The sequence below is a fragment of the Gavialis gangeticus genome, unplaced genomic scaffold, assembly GCF_001723915.1.
Source record: "Gavialis gangeticus isolate Ggan-Ray unplaced genomic scaffold, GavGan_comp1, whole genome shotgun sequence".
NCBI classification, from domain to species: Eukaryota; Metazoa; Chordata; order Crocodylia; family Gavialidae; genus Gavialis; species Gavialis gangeticus.
In genome coordinates, this window is record NW_017729022.1 from 86909320 (window position 1) to 86927950 (window position 18631).

The 18631-nt window shown below is 45.1% G+C and overlaps 1 protein-coding gene across 1 annotated transcript in view; it reads left to right on the top strand.

Annotated features, from left to right (window-relative positions):
- Positions 1-1172: 1172 nt before the first annotated feature.
- Positions 1173-18631, top strand: part of USP18 (ubiquitin specific peptidase 18) — a 26830-nt gene continuing 9371 nt past the window's right edge. The window contains exons 1-9 of the mRNA XM_019515571.1: positions 1173-1278; positions 7732-7918; positions 9493-9589; positions 11014-11159; positions 12078-12157; positions 13321-13467; positions 14622-14717; positions 16003-16173; positions 17763-17894. Coding sequence (XP_019371116.1) covers positions 7756-7918; positions 9493-9589; positions 11014-11159; positions 12078-12157; positions 13321-13467; positions 14622-14717; positions 16003-16173; positions 17763-17894 — 1032 coding nt within the window. The 5' untranslated portion in view covers positions 1173-1278; positions 7732-7755. The remainder of the gene's footprint in view (positions 1279-7731; positions 7919-9492; positions 9590-11013; positions 11160-12077; positions 12158-13320; positions 13468-14621; positions 14718-16002; positions 16174-17762; positions 17895-18631) is intronic.

An 18631-nucleotide genomic window follows, 5' to 3' on the forward strand; every position in this document is an offset into this window, starting at 1 on the left:
GAAAGTTACAGAATGCAGGGGTGGATACTAAAACAAGGAACAAAGAAACATAGAGAAAAGTATCTATTTTCGCTACAACAGTACAATAAGCCTGGGCATTGCCAAAACACTTTCCCAAATAAACACCTTGTCTCCCACCCAACAATGCAACAACCAGGCTTCAACCTTCCACAGAGCATGTGGACAGCCCTTAATAGGATATGCACTGGGCATGGCTGGTGTGGCCACCTGATGTACAAGTGGCACCTAAAAGCCTCACCTGGCTGCAACGGTGGGAACCCTGACCAAACCATGGAGCACATCACAACATCCTGCCCCAGATATAACTTTGAGAGTGACATCCTGGAGCTACACTTGCTTTCCTGCAGGGCATTGGTCTGGTTGAGGAATTTGGAATGAAAACTGTGACAATACACCTTGCTTCTTCTAAAACCATATGAACAGTGCTGGAGCAACGAAGCTTGGTGCTTGGGACAAAGCGGGCAGTGGCAGCCACAAATGCCCCCCCATGCTTGCCCAGGAGTGCATGCAGCAGTGGGAGCCACCCCCATCCCTGTGCCCCCAAACGAGCCGGTTGCGGCACTGCCCCATGCCCCACCTCGCCTGGGCAGCACCTGTTGGTGTCCCTTTGCTTTGGTGCCTGGGGCAGTTGCCCCCCTTGCTATGGCACTGCATACGAAAGAAATAAGAGTGTAGACATGCCCGTTATTTCTAACCCCCCAGCTTACAGTGCTCACCTGTTTTTAAAATACATCTGCTTGTCATGCAAAGGGTTGCCTTCACCCCCTCTCCCTCAGATGTAACTCCCCCACCCCGTCCCCAGGGCTATTTCTAGGCCACCCGGACAGGGATTTTCAGCGATCAGTGACTTAATTTTGAGCCCAGCATAAGCTTGGCTGACTCTGACCCTGTGGCTCTCTGCTGCCCCTCTCTCCCCGAGGTCCTTGGGCAGGGATTCCTGCGAGAGAGAGGGAGCGAGCGCCGGGGCGGGGCGGGGCGGGGCGGGGCGGGGCATGCAGGCTCTTGGCTGTGCGCTGCGGTGCCTGCTCAGCCCTGCCACGTTCTCACGCAGCGGCTGCAGAGGGAGAAGCGGGCTCTCCTCAGCTAAGTTTCACTTTCTATCCTCCCCAGCTAGGCAGCGGGAAATCAAAACTGAAGGAGCGCTGGCGACGTGCTGCTTGGGGCGGTGCAGCTCCGATCCAGGCAGAGCCGGCGAGCCCTGGCCATGAGCACACGTCCTGGCGGCGGAGGAGCGGAGCGCCCCTGGCACGGCTCGCCGTAAGTACTCGGCAGTGGCAGCGGAGCACTGCGGCCAGGGGTGCGGGGTGTCGGGAGAAAGACCGCAGGCAGACGAGGCTCTTGGGGTAAATCCCAGATTTTTTTTATTAGACCAACTAAAAGCCAAGTCAAATTGGGTTAGGCCAGCCAAAGCCTTTTTGTATGCAGTCTGTAATGAGGCTAAACTATAATGAGGCATCAATGAATTTAGAATGTTATCACTTTCCTTGGGTAAATCCGATATCTTGTGTTAGACCCAGTTAAACTTTATTTGGTCGAATACAAGGTATCAGATGCACCCTAAGAAAGTGATAATCTACATTCATTTAAAAAAATCATAACATTTTAGTAGGTCTAAGAAAAGATACCAGATTTGAAACCTTGTCTAACTTTATCCCAAAGTTTGTAGCCGTGTCAGTCTCAGGACATAGGCAGACAAGGTTCTTTGGGTAAATCCAATACTTTTCGTAAACCAACTAAATTTTATGATTTTTTAAAATGAATTTAGAAAATCACCTTCTTTGGGTAAACCCAATATCTTTTATTAGACCAACTAAATTTTTAATAAAATAAAATGGTCTAATAAAATTTTAGTTGGTCTGATAAAAGATATCAGATTTGAAACCTTGTCTAATTTTATCCCAAAGGGTACAGCTGTGCCCGTCTAAGAATATAGGTAGACAAAGGTCTTTGGGTAAATCCGGTATCTTTTATTAGACCAACTTTAGTTGGTCTAATAAAAGTTACCAGATTTACCCAAAGAAGGTGATAACATTCTAAATTCATAAAAAAAATCATAAAATTTCAGTTGGTCTAATAATAGATATTGGATTTACCTAAAGAACCTTGTCCACCTAGGTCCTTTGACTGACACGGCTACAACCTACACCCTGAAACATGTAGGATAAAGATCAGACATAAGAAGGACGTGGCAACTTAACCTCCCCAACTGCCTGCAGAGCATGTCTTCTGCAGGTGACATCTTTTATTGGACCTCGGTAACTAGGATAAAGTTAAACAAATGTGAAACCTTTTGAAACCTTGTCTAACTTTATCCCAACTACACAGTTGGTCGAATAAAAGATGTCACCCTAAGAAATCCTTGCCTTTTGCAGCACTATCTAGAATGATTTTTTAAAATTATCATTTTTGTACATGGTTTCCCTGCTCTATTTAAGAGAAATGTATAATGTTGCATGTACTATCATAGGGCTATTGCATGTAATAGGCTATTACCTTTATTATCCTATTATAAGAAAAATTCTTAACCTGATCCTGAGAAAATTCTGATCCTGACCTGGTTCTAAGCAAAAAAAAAAAGGATTTTAATGCCATTACCAGCATCTTTTCCCCATCTCAGTTCTCATGGAAAAAATGCCCTTATCTGGTTTCAGTGGGGTCCCTTGTCAGAGACCAATCCAAGCCTATCAGGCTAGTGTGGTCAAAGTATGCAAGGTTTTAAAGCAGCGCAAAAGGGAGTGACGTACCTGGTATCATAACTGGTTTCCCTTGATTCCCTAGACCTAAATGACTACCGTCCCCTTTACAGCTGGATTGAATATCCGTGTGGGACGGGGAATGGCATGAGTCCAGAGTAGGACTAGACTCACAGCTCTGGAGAAATAGCATAATGACTTAACTGCTTTTTGGCAGACAAATTTCTTTGGGTAAATGTGATTTCCTTTATTAGACCAACTAAACAGTTGGCAAAATTGTTCTTTACAAACTTTTGGGCACAACCACCCTTCTTCAGGCATAGGGAGAGTCTGCTGGTGTTTGTGTACTCTCCTGGGTGGAACAGAAGCTTAAGTGCTCTTCTGCACCCCACTTCCAGGCTTGCTAGGACCAAGTCTTTGTGGGCCAAGTGGGACTCTTAGGGATCTGCTACAAAATCTGTTTTTAAAATATTCAGAGAATTGTGAACACAGGGAAGAAAACTTTTCTACTGATTTCTAAATACTCCGCTGGAAAGCAAAGGTACTGTATTAAAATATAATGTAAAATCTTAAAGTTTCTATGTTGCCTGAAAAAAATGTAAGCTGATAATTTGGTAATAATGCATTTTTTTAGATTAAGTAGCTCTTAATTTAAGAGCTTATAGCACATGATGGGAGGGCTGCAACTAATTCTTTTCTTTCCCTTTTTGGTTTGGAGGCCAAACTGGAAAAATATGAGTTTGGTCCAAAACTCTTCATCGCTCTCAAGCTTTTCTTGGTTCCTGCTATTGCTATAACCGCCCTGTATCTAACCCCTGTTCCATCTTTTTCTTGAAGGCTCACTCTATAACCCGTTAAAAAAATCCTTTTCACCTACCCAAGTCTTCCTGTTCTGACTGACCTGTTGTTCTGCTCCTCCTCTTTCCATAAATTGTGATGGCCCCCCCAAATCATTTCCATTTCATTTCTGTCTCTATCTAGCTCTCCCCCCAACTCCAAGGTGGCTGTTGAATAGGCAATACTTTTTGATTGAAAAAGTTAACTCCATTCACAACAAAATGTCTCTGCATGCTATACAGTTTAATATAAATTGTTCTAAACTTTTTACTGTTATTTCCTTTTACATTATATAAGGTACTAAAATATTCACTGAATCCTAGAAAGCAAGAGAGATATAGGTTGGTGATTGGGGCACTCACATGGCTCCCTGGCACTGCTACAATAACTATTTATGTGTTTATACAAAATAGAACAGCAAAAAATTGAGAACACCCTTCACCCTTCTTCCGCCTGCTTACAGACCAGAATCCCCTGCAGTGTAGTCACTGGTCACTTTTCTTAGAAGGAATGTGATTCAGGTTCAAAATATGGTAAGTTCTGACTGTGCAGAAGCAGAAACATCTTAGTTATCTGACATCCTAGTTTGTGGCTTGACCACTGGGCTAGCTGGTAAAAAATGGAACCACCTCCTTGTCAGGCAGTTTTATGAATCTGATTTTTTTTCCCCGGTTGAAACTACCTGGTGAATTCAACACTATTTAGCAAATTTAAATTAGCCAGATAGCTTCAGGATAACCACAGCCACTTTTTTTTTATGCATTGAAAAAATGTGACTTTTTTTAGAAATTGTCTGGTTTGCCATAGCTAAAACTAATGCACTACAAAAGGAGACATTTAGCCGCTTATCCTAAAAAGTTCCCCATCTCTTTATAGATTACAATCAAGTTTGCCTGTATTTTAGAAGGTAAAAGGTGTCAGTTACTGTAGAAACTGCAGTTTTCTCTTTCTTTTCTGATTCAGCCTCTTTTTAAGTGTTGCCCTGTTCTCCTCTGTCCTCTCTGCATTCCTTCCCTTCAGTATTCTTTCCCACTTTTGATCTCTCTGACACCTCTCCTCTATTAATTCTTTTACTTTGTCTGTCTTCCCTTTTCTCAGCACCTTTTAGTCTTTTTTTCATTTCCTTTTTTCTTCTATAACCAATTAAAAATACTTTTCACCTGCCCAAATCTTTTCGTTCTGAGTGGCCTGAAGTTCTGGTCCTCCTTTTTCCATAAACTGTAATTGTTCCCACAAATTTTCTCCACCTTATTTTTGTCTCTGTTTAGCTCTCCCCCTCCCATGTGGGCTATTGAATAGGAAATGTTGATTGCTTCCTGGTCCCATCTCAGTTAAGACTCTGTGGGTGTGTCTACTAATGTGCTTTAAGGTGATTGGGTGTGTTACATATTAATTAATTCACCGTAATCATGGCGCATTATGTTTAGTATCTCTAATAACAGGCAGTAACTTAATGTACTGTAATCAGCACTCCTGGACAGTAGCGCCAGGGCATGTTTTTTTTGTGAGGCTAATGAGCAGTAGGGCTGTGCAAAATGGCACTGTTCCATTTCGACTTCAGTTTCGAGGTTTGGCTGGAACAGTGTTTTGTTTTGAATTTCATTTTGAGTTGAAACAGCTGTTCCATTTTGCTTTGTCGAAACAGTGAGGCTGTTTCGACGCTGTTTCAATGTTTCGCCCGACCATTGGGCTGGGGAAAGGAACTTCCCATGCCCAGCCTGATCAATTGTGGGGCTGGGGAGGGGAACTGAGCAATTGGGCTCAGTTTCTTTCCCCAGCCCGATCACAGTGCTTGGGAGGGGAACTGACCCTGGGCTCAGTTCCCTTCCCCTGTGCTGTGATTGGCTTCCTTCAGCCCAGCGCCGGGAGATGGGGAGAGCCAGGGCTGTGCTCCAGGCTGCTGCTGGGAGGGCAGCTCTGGTTCTCTTCTGTCTCCTACCACCTTGCTGCTGGCTGCTTCGAAACTTTTGAAAAATTTCAACTAGCCTCGTTTTGTTTTGGGGCTGTTTCAAAGCCCTTTGTTTTGAGCTTGAAATACAGCATCGAATCGAAACAGCTGGTGAACTTCTGCACAGCCCTAATGTGCAGTAGGCTAATTCTACTGCACATTAGTGCATTAGCACGATTTTTGCCTTCCAGGCTATTGTGCAGTAGAATTAATCTACTGTGAATTTACTGTGTTGTGTAAATGCTCCCACTGCACAGTAAAATAAATTACAGTAAGCTTTCCCCAGGAGCATGTCTATACATGCACCTGTTGGGAACAAATTTGCTCCCAACAGGAGCAGTTCAGTGCAAGGCTACTTCTGCCCTGCTCTGCCCCCCCCCATACAGCAGCCAGGGGGGCTCCAGGCTCCCCCAGGTGTCAGTCCCAGGCTGGTAGGGGCACTGGGGTCAGGCCCTGGCTCTGGGGGATGTGGTGGTAGCTGTCCTGTCTCCAGGGCAGCTGCCCTGTCTCCAGGGCAGCTGCCTCCCAGACCTGTGCCCTGATCAGCCGATTGGGGCAGGGGCTGGGAAACTGTCCCCTGCCCCAGACAGCTGCCTGCTTCCCAGCCCTGTGCCCCAATCATGCTTTACTAGATTAGTTTACTGTGCAGTAAACCTTGTCTTGTGTAGACATGCCCACAATCTACTTCATTTGGTATTACATTAATGTATTTACACTGTTCCAAATTTCCCTAGATTGGGCAAACCGTAAGACTAAATCCCTGTCCCTTACCTCTGTTAAAGAGGTACCTCCACATCCACTTAGAATCAGATTTTCAAACATATGGAAGCGCCTAAGTACTTTTGAGAATCTGGTCTCCTGGCATCTGGTAGGATCAGCCCTATGATACTAAAAATATTTTCCTAGCCCAGCTTCCAGGAAAGTAATGAATTATTTGGATTCTAGTTAGCTCTTCTACCTAAGTGGTTATTATATCTTGGGCATCATTTAGATACTTATGTAGCTTATATGTGAGACAGTGAATACTCTACTTGTATTAAAGAGCCTTTGGTTCTTACCTTTTCAGGACACTTAAGTTGATTTCCAAGTCTAATGCTTTGTAAGCTATCATTTGTGTTATGTTGAACTCCAGCATTTTTGGGTTGTGATTATTTAGAGGGTGATTCTCAATTTGGGATAGACAAACACGCTGGTGGATGGACAATATCTGGTGTCCAGTTGCTTGAATGCATCTTTTAGCTTTATTGTGGTGATTTGATGGATTCTGTGGGCCCAGTCCTTAAAGGTATGGATAATCTCAAGATGCCATTGCTCAATGAGAGTTGTAAAAGTCTTGTTAAACCAATAGGGATGGAAGCTTTGAAAGAAGGATAAATGATATTCAGTAGCAGCTGGGTGCTTAATTTCATTAGGCTCCTTTAAAATCTCAGTCCAGAGTGGTGGAGTAGGGATTCAGGCCATTTTAACACAAAACAGATAAACAACTCATCAGCTTAAAGGCAGGAAAAGCTGAGATTTGCCCTTCTGAGAATTCACCAGGTTTGTAATGGAATAAAAGGTTGCTTTTAACAGACACAGCAGAACACTCTGTTAAAAGGCTGATTATTTGTTGCGCTCTCTTTTCTGTTTGACAGATATCTATGTAATATTCAATACCAGACCTTCTCTCCAGGGGACATTCACAATTCTTTCACTAGAGGGTGCTGCAACTACAGGATTCAGAAGTGTGGAAAAATTGTACTATTTTTTGAGGTTTCATCGTGTGGCAATTACATTTTCTGTCCTGGCCTTGTCGTATCATTTTAATGAGAAAATGCACAGAACCCTGGCTTCCTGGTCACATGAAAACATCTGAAGCAAACAAAGTCTTCAAGATATTTGGCAGCTAAACTATTGCAGCTCTGGTTATAAGCTAGCAATCTGTAAACTCTTAATATTAATATTTCTGTGAAGCGCCATGAGTTAGACTGGGGAGCTACACTTCTGTCTGTACCTTTATTTAGCAACAAAACAAATATAGGAAGTGCAGTGCAAGTGACAGCCTCATCCCTCCTGCCATGCCAATTCACATCAGACCTGGAGTGCCAGCTCAAACCCACCAAAACATAATGATGATAGTAACATTTATTTCTTGATATTCCATCTTTTTTGCTGTGAAAACTTCAAATGACAAAATGAATTTTATTTTGCTGTGTACTATACATCTTTCCAACCTTTCTATGTACTTTTTAGTTTTTGTGTTGCCTAGTGCCATTGATGGGCCAGGGAACTGGACGACAAACGAGAAGCAACAAATCAGAGCTGCCAGTGAATTTCAACATGAAGACAGCAGCAGAAGTAGAAAAGGATACAGGGAAAGTTATGAAGAGCAGAGATCAGAAGCTAATATCTGTCTATGGTGTGGCAGACTTAAATAATGGTAATGCTTTTTAAAAAATTTCTCTCCCTCTTTCTCATTCTATTTTTCTGTGTTTTGCTCACTTTCTCTCACTTCCTCTTGAATTCTTCATTCTCTCTCTCTGTCCCCCAGTTCTTTCTCTCTTCGTTTGATTTCACACATGGAGGATTCTTATAAATTAAATACCAGGACAACATATTTGGCCCTACCAAGTGAAAGCTTTGTACTTTACGGAAAATGATCCCAAATAGTTTCTTCCTTTCAAAATCTTAAACTGGGCAGCTTCGTCATGACAGTTGAAGAAAGTTAGATGTTGCCTGCGTCACTCTTCATCCCCATTCACTGTATGCCAGGGGTGGGCAAAATGCATCCTGGGGGCTGGATATGGCCCGCCAGGCCACTCTATCCGGCCTGCAGAGCCCCTAAAAAATTTAGAAAATTAATATTTATCTGCCCTTGTCATGCGGCCCTCGATGGCTTGCCAAAACTCAGTAAGCGGCCCTCCACCCAGAATAGTTGCCTGCCCCTGCTGTATGCATAAACTGCTGGAACCCTTGTCTCCTTATCACCTGTTATATTCATTTCCTTACTGCTATGCATCTCTCTCTCTGTCTGGGTGGAGCTGATTACTCCAAAAGTAAAACTTTTCAGAAGCACCCATCACTTACCCCCACCTGCACTCAGCACAAAATACAGTTTCCCTTGCTTTATGTGGGTTCTGTATGTGTGAATTCACTCCTACATGATGACTCTTTTTATACCAAAAATGTGTTATATGCAAGGTAAATTCACTCTTATGCGATCAGTGTGGTGGAAGCCGGCAGTCAGCTGCTTTGTGCAGTGCACTGTGGGAGTGATGCGCACCAAAATATAGTCTCCTGTGTGGATCTGTACTACTCATTCGTTGTCTGTGACATGTGTTTCTGTAGTTGCCATCCCCATTATGATAGTGCCCTGTGCTTGTGTGTACTGTCTGCTGTTGGTGAGTACCAAAATTGTCCTGTAAAAGTGATAGAAATGGGTCTGGGGGTCAGAACAGTTGAGGTCTTGGAACCTGTCCCTATTTGTGACAGTGTAAAGTGGGTTCCCTTTATGCAAATTTGAGTTATACGCTGTTTTCCAGGGATGCATGTACAGTACAGCATAAAGGGAGGGAAACCTGTATACCTTTGTTTTTCATGAGGCTCTGAGTGAAAATGATTCCTTGCCCTTTGCTCAACTTTGTTCCTTTCCCTGACACTGACAACCAAATCTGAAATGTGTCTGAAGGGGAACACTGAATCCAGGGGAGCAGATCTGTACTATAAGAACTCAAACCCAGATCTGCACTGTATGATTTGGGGCTACCTCTACAGAAGGCTCTATAGAAACCTCTCATATCCAGATGACACTCCATTTGTTTTTGTTTGTTTTTGTTGTTTTTTACAATTTTGAGGGAGGAGATTTGGTGTTTCCACAACCCTGGCCAAGGTGCTGGGCTTGTGTGTTAAGCAAGCTGTAAATGCCTAACAGGAAATTTGCCATCTTTCCAGTGCGATTGAAGCTCTCTCACAGCACATAAGATGTAAGCCTCACTTTCTTTTCTGTGCCTATAGGAGCAATTGGGCTGTACAATGTTGGACTGAGCTGCTGCCTGAACTCCTTGCTCCAAGTGTTTTTCATGAACAGACACTTCACTGTGATACTGCGAAGGTAGGAAATATGCAGGCAGAATGCTACTCCCTGAGCTTATATTACCAGGAGGCGGTGTGCACAACACTTTAAAGTGGGCTAAATGCTTTTGCACTGCTTTGATGGTAACGGTGTTTGCATGCCTTGGCGGCATATTATGCATTAATTCCAGCTGCTGTAGGAAATTTGGCAGTGTAATGTGCCTTAAATGACTTGGGGCGCAGCCTCAAAGTCATTGCCTTAAATGTAACGTGCCTTAAATGACTCCTTCGAGGAGTTTTAGTTTGCTGCCCCTACAGCTTCAGAGCAAAGCACCGGGCTCTGTGCATCTCCATGGCTCTGCAGGAAGCCCTGCAGGTAGCCTGGCAGCAGCCTGGGAAGGCAGGCTGCACCCAAGAAAAGCAGGGAGCCTGATTTTCACACCCCCTCCCCCTGGAGCCTGCCTGCCGGAGCTGAGGGGAGACCTACTGCTTCCCTCTGCAGCTGTGGTACCCCCCAGGACCACCTGAACCAGGTGCCTGCGGGTGGGTGCCACCCGGGTGAGGGAGAGGAGGAGTGGGGGGGGGCGGGGGCACCACTGCCATGGAGGGAAGCACTAGGCCCCCTCCCACAGCCCCTGGACCACTCCACCTGCTGGCAGCTCACCCTCCCCTCCCCGCCAGAGAGGCAGGTAACTCGGTGGAGTGTGTGTACAACATAGGGGTTTAATCAGCCCTAAATTGAAGTGGCATTTTTTAAAACCCACTGCTTCAATTTAGGGCCCCCATTTCATCTACTCGTGCCCAGTGATGCTACTACCACCACCTCACTCACTCCATTTTTACATGGCCTGTCCATTCATAGGAATGGATTGCCTGGACATGCCAGGTCTGCCAGCTCACTGAACAAGGGTTTCATAGCAAGGAGCTAATTGAAGCTAAGCCACAGTTCCAAAAGCACAGCCCTCTACTCACAGATAATTTTGGGGGAAGTGGAAGGTGAGGGGAAGGCTGATGCACTTGACACCTCATAGGCAGAGGGCATGGTCTATCAAATTTTTTAAATTAGTTCTGCTCTATTCCTTCTATCAGGCAAGCATCCAGGCTGATTCCCCAAGCTACTTGCAGTAATGGAACCTGATGATACTTAGCTGTGCACAGGACTGAGCTCAAACTATCACAAACATTGCTGGTTAGAGTCAAACAGCAAAGGGAGTACAATTTGGATCTAGGTCTCCAGTCTTGAAATACAGCCACGAAACTCCACTGCATACTTAGGTCCTGAATTGTATCTACCAGCCGTCTCTTTTCAGGGTAACACCCAGGCACTCTAAGGAGTGATGCAAGTTACTATTTCACCCCATTTCCCCTCCTAACTTTGCCCTATTTCTTACCAAGAGCAGGAACTGCAGGTGTGGAAATTTTCTGTTTCTGTTGCACAGCTCCTATGGCTGCTTGTGTTCACAGGATCACAGTGCCATTCAGCTCTGCAGAGCAGAGGAAGAATGTCCCATACCAGATGCTTCTGCTGCTGGAGGAGATGCAGCGTGGCAAACGGGAAGCTGTATTTCCCTTGGAACTTTCTCGCTGTCTCTCACTGCACGGTGTGGAATGTAAGCAGTAGCCCACCATTCCCTATGTGGTTGCACCTAGTACTACCCCACCCACATTTTCATCTGATTTAGGAAAGGGAGAAGCGGTGACATATTGCCACATGGTGTGTGCTGTATCCCACTAGCAGACACTTGAGATGCTGGGCCTTATTTCCATATTGGCCGATGAAAGGGATTTGGGGAGGTAGATCCTGAAGAGCAACCTGCTTCTTGGCTAGGGCATGAGATGGTTGCCCATGTTCTTAAGTAACAGCCTGCATTGCTCTAGGGAAGGAAAGCAGATGGGTCTTAGAGGGGCGTGGGATGTACTGGATATAGAGGGTGAGGTAGCTTATTGCTTGATATGTCTTCTTATATTGGTGTCATTACAGGGGGGAAGCTGCTCTTTTTTTCATAGTGTCAGTTGGAAGGGAGGGCAGGAAGATAGGTGGTTAAACTATACCAAACTCACCCCAGTCTGTGAGCAGATAAGCCTTGTTCTGATTCAGAACTTATCAAATCAACACGAAGAGAAGAACTGGCCAGGTTCAGCCTTTCAGCTGAGGAGTTTACCTTTGCATCTAGCTGGGTCATTAAATGTGCCATTTGGGCTGCCATGGAAAATCCATGTGTAGTGTTCTTGCCTAGTCCTTAGTAGTTTGTACTGGCAGGGAGTGTTGCTGGAACAGTGCTGGCCTGGAAGTAGGTGGCTCACATTTTTTTGTAGTGAGATATAATTCAAAAACAACACTGATGGGGATCCTGAGGAAACATCACCCTTCTCTCATCAGTTGGAAAGCCAGCTGGTGTACTATGGAGACTTGGGAGGATTGGAGGCAAAGAAGTGGGTGGGAACCTCATGTCTCTGAAAGGGGTTCAGGGGAGGAAGATTTATTGTTCATAATACTGACCAAGCTTGTAATGTCTCAATGTGTCCAGTGTTTGTCCAGCATGATGCTGCACAGCTATTACTGATCCTCTGGAACCTCATTAAGAGTCAAATCACAAACGTGGACCTGGTAAGTGTGATGAATGAAAAAGCCATGCAACCTATCCCTGGGAATGAGAGTTTTTTACTGTTTTTTCTAACAGGAATCCCTTTTACCAGCCAGCCTTTGTCCTAGGTCCAGGAGTCCCAGCCTTATCTTTTGGATTCTATTCTCTCATCTCCCAATCACCAGGAATCAAGCTCCTAAGAACTTTGTCATTTCAAGTTTCAGTTAAATTTCAGTTGAACTTCTTTCAGGCCAGGCCAAAGGGATAATTATCCTTGTTGCGGGAGGTACTTGTTAATAAAGAAAAAGAAAATCTTTTACAAAAACAGGTTTGGTAACCTCAGTTTTCTTCCAATTCCAGATTTACAGAAATATGAGTCAGTGTTATTTTCAGATGGTCACTGCTCCTTGCCTTAGTATCTGTCAGCTTCCTTCAGTTACTGCCAGCCACTGCTTACATGTTTAATGGAGGCAGTTTTTTTCATGAGAGGTTCCTAGGCTATGAACAAGCAGTAACCAGTAGCTCAATTTATTTATGCAGGAGACAACACACATTGTAGGTTTGGTACAAAACTATGGCCCTTGGGAGACATTACACTTAAAATGCTATTAGTCTGTTAATTTTTGTGGCTGGTTTCCGTCACATCTTAAATTGAACATGTGGCAGGACTAGGATTGCACCAGATCTCCCACCGGTCCTGCTGAAGTGGTGGAGCCATCTGAAAACCAGTGGATTGTGGGGAAAGTTTCAACTTCCCAGTATAAGGGAGTCTGGAATCATGATTCTGCACTGACTAGTAGGGTGCAATTGGGAATTGATTCCAAAATCATGCATCTTGCCAGGCATGTTTGGCATGGAAGGGGGCATGATTTTCGGGATCAGGGATTATATTTCGTCACTCCTTTAAATGAACACCTGTCAGCTGCATATGATTCCTCCATTACATACATGTAGATGTCTTACATATATGTATCTGCTACAACAGCAGTTCATCTGTTTAACTTCTGTGAAGCATTTATAGTGTCCTTATTTCGATGCTATGAGGTACTCTCTTTCTAGACAAGTGCCAGATCTGGTTTCAAGCCCTAAAGAAGTGACACTACATCAGTGAGTGTCCAAGTATAGCCACTAGCAGATGTACTGTATGATTTGTATCCATTTCTTCTTGGTTTTTTTACCTCTTCAGGTGGAAAGGCTGACTGCTTTGTACACTATCCGGGTGCAGGAGTACCTGGTTTGCCAGAGGTGTTCCTTTGAAACAAACTGGGACAGCTGCATGATAACTCTCCCACTCCCAATGCTTGATTCCAGATCTCACTGGCTGAGGACGCTGGTAGGTTCAGCATCCCTTCTCACTGTGCCTTTTATTAGGAGAAAGAGTCAACTCCACTAAGGCACTGGAATCTGATTCAAGAGCCTCCTTTCCTAGAAGCCATGTCTAGTATCTATCTAGTATCTATGCTGGGGTGCTATTTAATCTTTGCCTTTTCTGCTTGTCCCTGGAGGAATTCCACATGGAAGATAGAGCTCCTGAGGCTCCTTTCTGAAAGGAGGTTATAATTTTGGTATCTGGTCCACTGTTCCCTCTCTGTCTAAAACACATAGTAATAGCTGCATGTAATCCGCAGAGCGTAGACATCACAGTAATGTACCTTAGATAGAGTGAAGAGTGATTGTTGAATGCTAAAACAGGGGATTTGTCTACTTCAGGGGTGCTCAACCCCCAGTCTGCAGGCCAGATCTGGCCTGCAGTGCTACATCATATGACCTGCAGGGCTCCTCATGGATCTGGAAATTTGGTGGCAGGGGAGTGGTGGCACTATACCCCTGCTGCCAAATCTCCAGACCCAAAGGGAGCCCTGAGCTCTGTGATGGATCTGGTGCCCAGTCCCAGCACACAGGGCTGGGTAGGTTGGCACTGGGTCCTAGGGCCCAATCCCAGTGTTGGGGGCTGGGAGAGGGTGGTACCAGGCTGGCAGGGCCCAATTCTGGCTTGAGGGGGGCAGTGCCAGCCCCCTGGGACCCAATTCCAGCATATGGGGGGTGAGAAGTTGTGGTCCCAGACCCCAGGGATGCAATCCCTGCACACAGAGGCTGGGAGGGGGTGGTGCTAAGCCACCAGAGTCCAGTCCTGATGTGTGGAGGAAGCAGGGGGGTGCTAGGCCCCAAGGTCAAATCCAGCCTGCAGATGGATCCTTTACTACTCATCTGGCCCACAGGACCAAAAGGATGAGCACCACTGGTCTAACCTATAACAAAATAGGTAAAAATAAAACTAAAGAAGTAAAATCTTTTTGATCTTATTTATCAGAAAAAAGCAAGAGGAAAAAAAAAACTATTTCCTTTACCAGGCACCATGAAATCGCATGTCTCTTCTGTGTATGGGCCTTCATACTAAATCCCTTGAAATGAAGAAGTGGTAGAAATCTAACTTGGATGAATTCAGTTCCTGTTTTTGACTGATAGAAACCTTCTGTGTATTTCTAGGAGGATTCCCTACAGCACTTTTTCCAGCCTGAACAGCTGACTGGCAATGACATGTGTTTCTGTGAACAGTGTAAGCAGAAAACACCATGTCTGCAGGTAAGCAAGTATTTTCTCTAACTCATATAAAATAGGAAACTGCTGGAAGGGTGGCTAAAAAGACAGTGGAGTTATACTGTTCCTAGTAGTGGCAGATGACAGAACAAGGAGCAACAGTCTCAAGTTGTAGCAGAGGAAGTTTAGGCTAGGTATTAGGAAAAACTCTCAGTAGGAGAGTAGTAAAGCACTGGAACAGAGAGGTTGTAGAATGTCTGTTGGGCTGGGCGGGTAGTGGTCACTAACTCATGGCACTTTATGTAAAGCGCCATGAGTTTGAGCAGAGGCCTGCATGTCTGTCAGCACCCTTGACAAAGTGTTGTAGCTATACCAGCACAAAAATACCTTCTGTTGGACTTTGCTGTTTCTCTACTACAGGACTCTCCTGGTTTGGTTATGTTGCTAGAGTAACAGAGGCTGTAAACAAACCCCAATTCCAACTCATCAGTGAGACTTTATTGGACTGATAAGATATTTGAGTGTTGCCAAAGTGTAAGAAAACTATAAAACCTTCTAGCATATATTGTCCAAGGTGCATGTTGTTCAGGATAGGGTAGACCACTTAAGGTGTTCTTTTTAGGCACTTGCTGAAGGGGAAATTGTCTATGGACCTACCTCTCAACCACCCTGTACTCTGCAGGGAAGCCCTGCTACTCATGGCAGTATCCTACAATGCTTCTCTGTGCATCTCGCATGTTGCCAGTGTAGTGACCATTGGGTTCAATGAACACAGGCATACATGAATGAGAACTAAACAACAAACTTTACTGGGGGGCAATAGGCTAACCTCTGCAGATCCTTTTTCTCTCTAACTTAACTACTACCTGAGTCTCCTAACTCACTAACCATTTCCTAAAACTCCCAACTTTTCAAACTAGGGAGCATCTCTAAATGATAGCTTCTGTCACTATAGCCATGATTGCATTTATCCCTCCATTACCTCCTGTAGTCTTGTCTAACCACACAGAGAGCTACATGCTTCAGGGAAGGATAAAAGAGAGACAGAGAAGTAATGCACAGAATGAACACTCGAAGACTAAGATACAAACCATGGTACAGCCAGGAGATTTTATGGTTATGGATTCTTTACATAGTTTATAACCCAGTGTGTATGTAAACCTTTAGCATTTCCAGTCAAGCAGACTTTGAATTTCTAAAATGAAAAGCAGGGGACTTAATTCACTGTGGCACAGACCACTGTATATCCTAAAGTGATTTATGTTGGTCTTAACATCTTAAATCTCTCTCAATTCCTTAGTCTTCAGCTTCAGTGTTTATTGCATTGCAGGGCACAAGGCTAAAACAGCTGCCACTGACCTTGACCCTTCACCTAAAACGATTCTACTGCAAGAAATCCACTAGGATTCAGAAGATCAGCCATTCACTACCGTTCCCACAAAGCCTCAATTTCAGCGAGATCCTGACACAAGAGCAGTGTCATGCAGATGCCAAAGACAGGGTGAAGTGGTTTAATTAATTTCACCTAACGAGACAGATCACCTACCCTTCTTTCTGTTCATTCAGTAGACTCACGAGTCCGAGAGACATCTGTCTCACTGTTCAGTACCGTTGTAAGGGGGTTAGGCTCTGGGCTTAACCTGTACCTAACATTGTCACATACCCTGTGATTTTAACTTTTTGTCATTTTGCAGGTTTTGTACTTAGGCTAAATCAGCAGACTAAGTTGCTTGCTATCTCAAAATCTTGAACCTGTATATTTTTTTGAGACTAGTAACATAACTTTCCCAGCGCTGCTCTGTTTCCAGTTACGTTACAGAGAAGAACCTTTATGTCTTACTTAATCATAACGAATATTTAATTGGCAACTCTTGCCTTGGTCTGTAAACCCATTTCATGGATACCAGAGAGGTAATGAGCAGCAAATCTTGCATTTCACACTGGATGGGAAGTCAGGATGTGGGCAGTCCACTCAGAGCAACCTGCACACTGCTGTATCTCACAGGGCTGTGAATAGCAGGGATTCATTTCTACCCCTGTGGAAGAGTTAGTATTAGCAGAGCAAAGACATAGGTAGGAGATCTGTTGCTATGTGGATCTATTGGTTAACCTTCCTGTAATGAAGGAGGGTATAGTACCAGTAGGGGCTTGAGGTTGCCTTTTTTGTTTGCAAAGCAGTTTTGTTGGTGTGCCATAGTCTTATTCCCCCTAACGTCCATGGGACTTCCCTGTTTACAGCTATTTCTTTGGGCTATGTGAGCACTAAGATTAAGGCATTTAAGACAGCTGTGCTCATTTTATCTCACCCATAATGGTTATGAAGCCCTGAAAACCTTGGTTTCAAAGGTCTTGATTAACAAAGGCCTAAATAGGGCTTAGGTTCCTAAATAAGTAAATGGATGTTTGGAAGAACAGGATATTCAAACTGAATTCCCTTTAGGCAAAACTGAAGAAAATGATCTTCAGGACAAGGCTATCTTTGTCCTGCCCCCTCTCAGGGCCCCCCTGGGGTGCTGGGGGCATCACAGTCCAGGCAGGTATCATGGTCATGGGCATCCAAAGCGGCAGTGTGCACCTCTTCCCCTCCGATCGGGCCAGGGTCAGGGGCTAGGGGTGGGTGTGGAACTCCATGCTTGTGGCAGTGGCTTCTGTGCCCCACCCCTCACCCCCAGACCAGCCCTGGCCTCAGCCCAGGCCCTGGCCCAAGCTCATCCCACAGCACTGGGGGACTGCAGCCCCAGCTGTGCAAAATCTGCTGGATGGAGGGGCTGGGTTGGGCCAGGGCTGAGGCTGCCTTCACCTTAGCGGTGCTTGCGCCCCCTGACTCACCCCAGATGCACAAAGGAGGCTGGGCTGGCCCAGCTGCAGGCCCTTGGTGGGTGCAGAGAGAACCTGCTCTTGCCTGGTGGGAGGCCTCCAGTTCCCTAGTTGCCCAGGTTCCCAATAAATCTTAAGCTGCCACTGCCCCCTCTTGTTGTGGGGCAGAAGGCATATTTCTCATGAAGACAATAACATCTGTTGTGTTATCATCTCTGCTCAACAGTTTGAGGCTGCTGCAGTGACACTGTTGCTCTTTGTGGCTCTTTTTAGGTTGATTGGCAGTACGATCTCTTTGCTGTTGTTGCTCACTTGGGATCAGCCAACTTTGGCCACTACTGTGCCTATATTCGGAGCCTTACAGACCACCAGTGGTACTGTTTCAATGATTCCAGCGTCTGCCAGGTGAGGAAACAGAGCCCCAGCTCTTCAGTCTTTTCTGCTGTTCAGTCTTTCTAGTCTCTGCCTAGGCTTACAGAAAGCACTTCTAGTTCAAGTAGATGTGCACAACTGAATGGGTACTGAGCTCTTTTCTCCATCTTGTGCCCTTCTGCTATACATCTGTAGCATTGTAAATGGCAGTTTCATGGATTTCATAGACTTCATAGACATTAGGGCTGGAAGGGACGTTGGAAGATCATCGAGTCCAACCCCCCGCCCAAAGGGCAGGAAGTCAGCTGGGGTGATAGGATCCCAGCAAGGTAAGCATCCAATTTGCTCTTGAAGGTGTTCAATGTAGGTGCTTGAACCACCTCCGATGGCAGGTTGTTCCAGACCTTGAGGGCTCGGACAGTAAATAAATTCTTCCTTATGTCCAGCTTGAAAAGGTCTTGTAGTAGTTTATGACCGTTTGACCTTGTCATCCCTTGGGGTGCTCTGGTGAACAAATGTTCCCCCAGATCCTGGTGGTCACCCCTGATAAACTTATAGGTGGCCATCAGATCACCCCTGAGCCTGTGCTTTTCCAGGCTAAAGAGCCCCATGGCTGTAAGCCTGTCGTCATAAGATCTGTTTTTCTGACCTGTGATCACATGCGTGGCTCTTCTCTGGACTCTCGCAGGCTTCTCCACATCCTTTTTGAATTGTGGAGCCCAAAACTGGACGCAGTATTCCAGCTGCAGCCTCACCAAGGCTGAGTACAA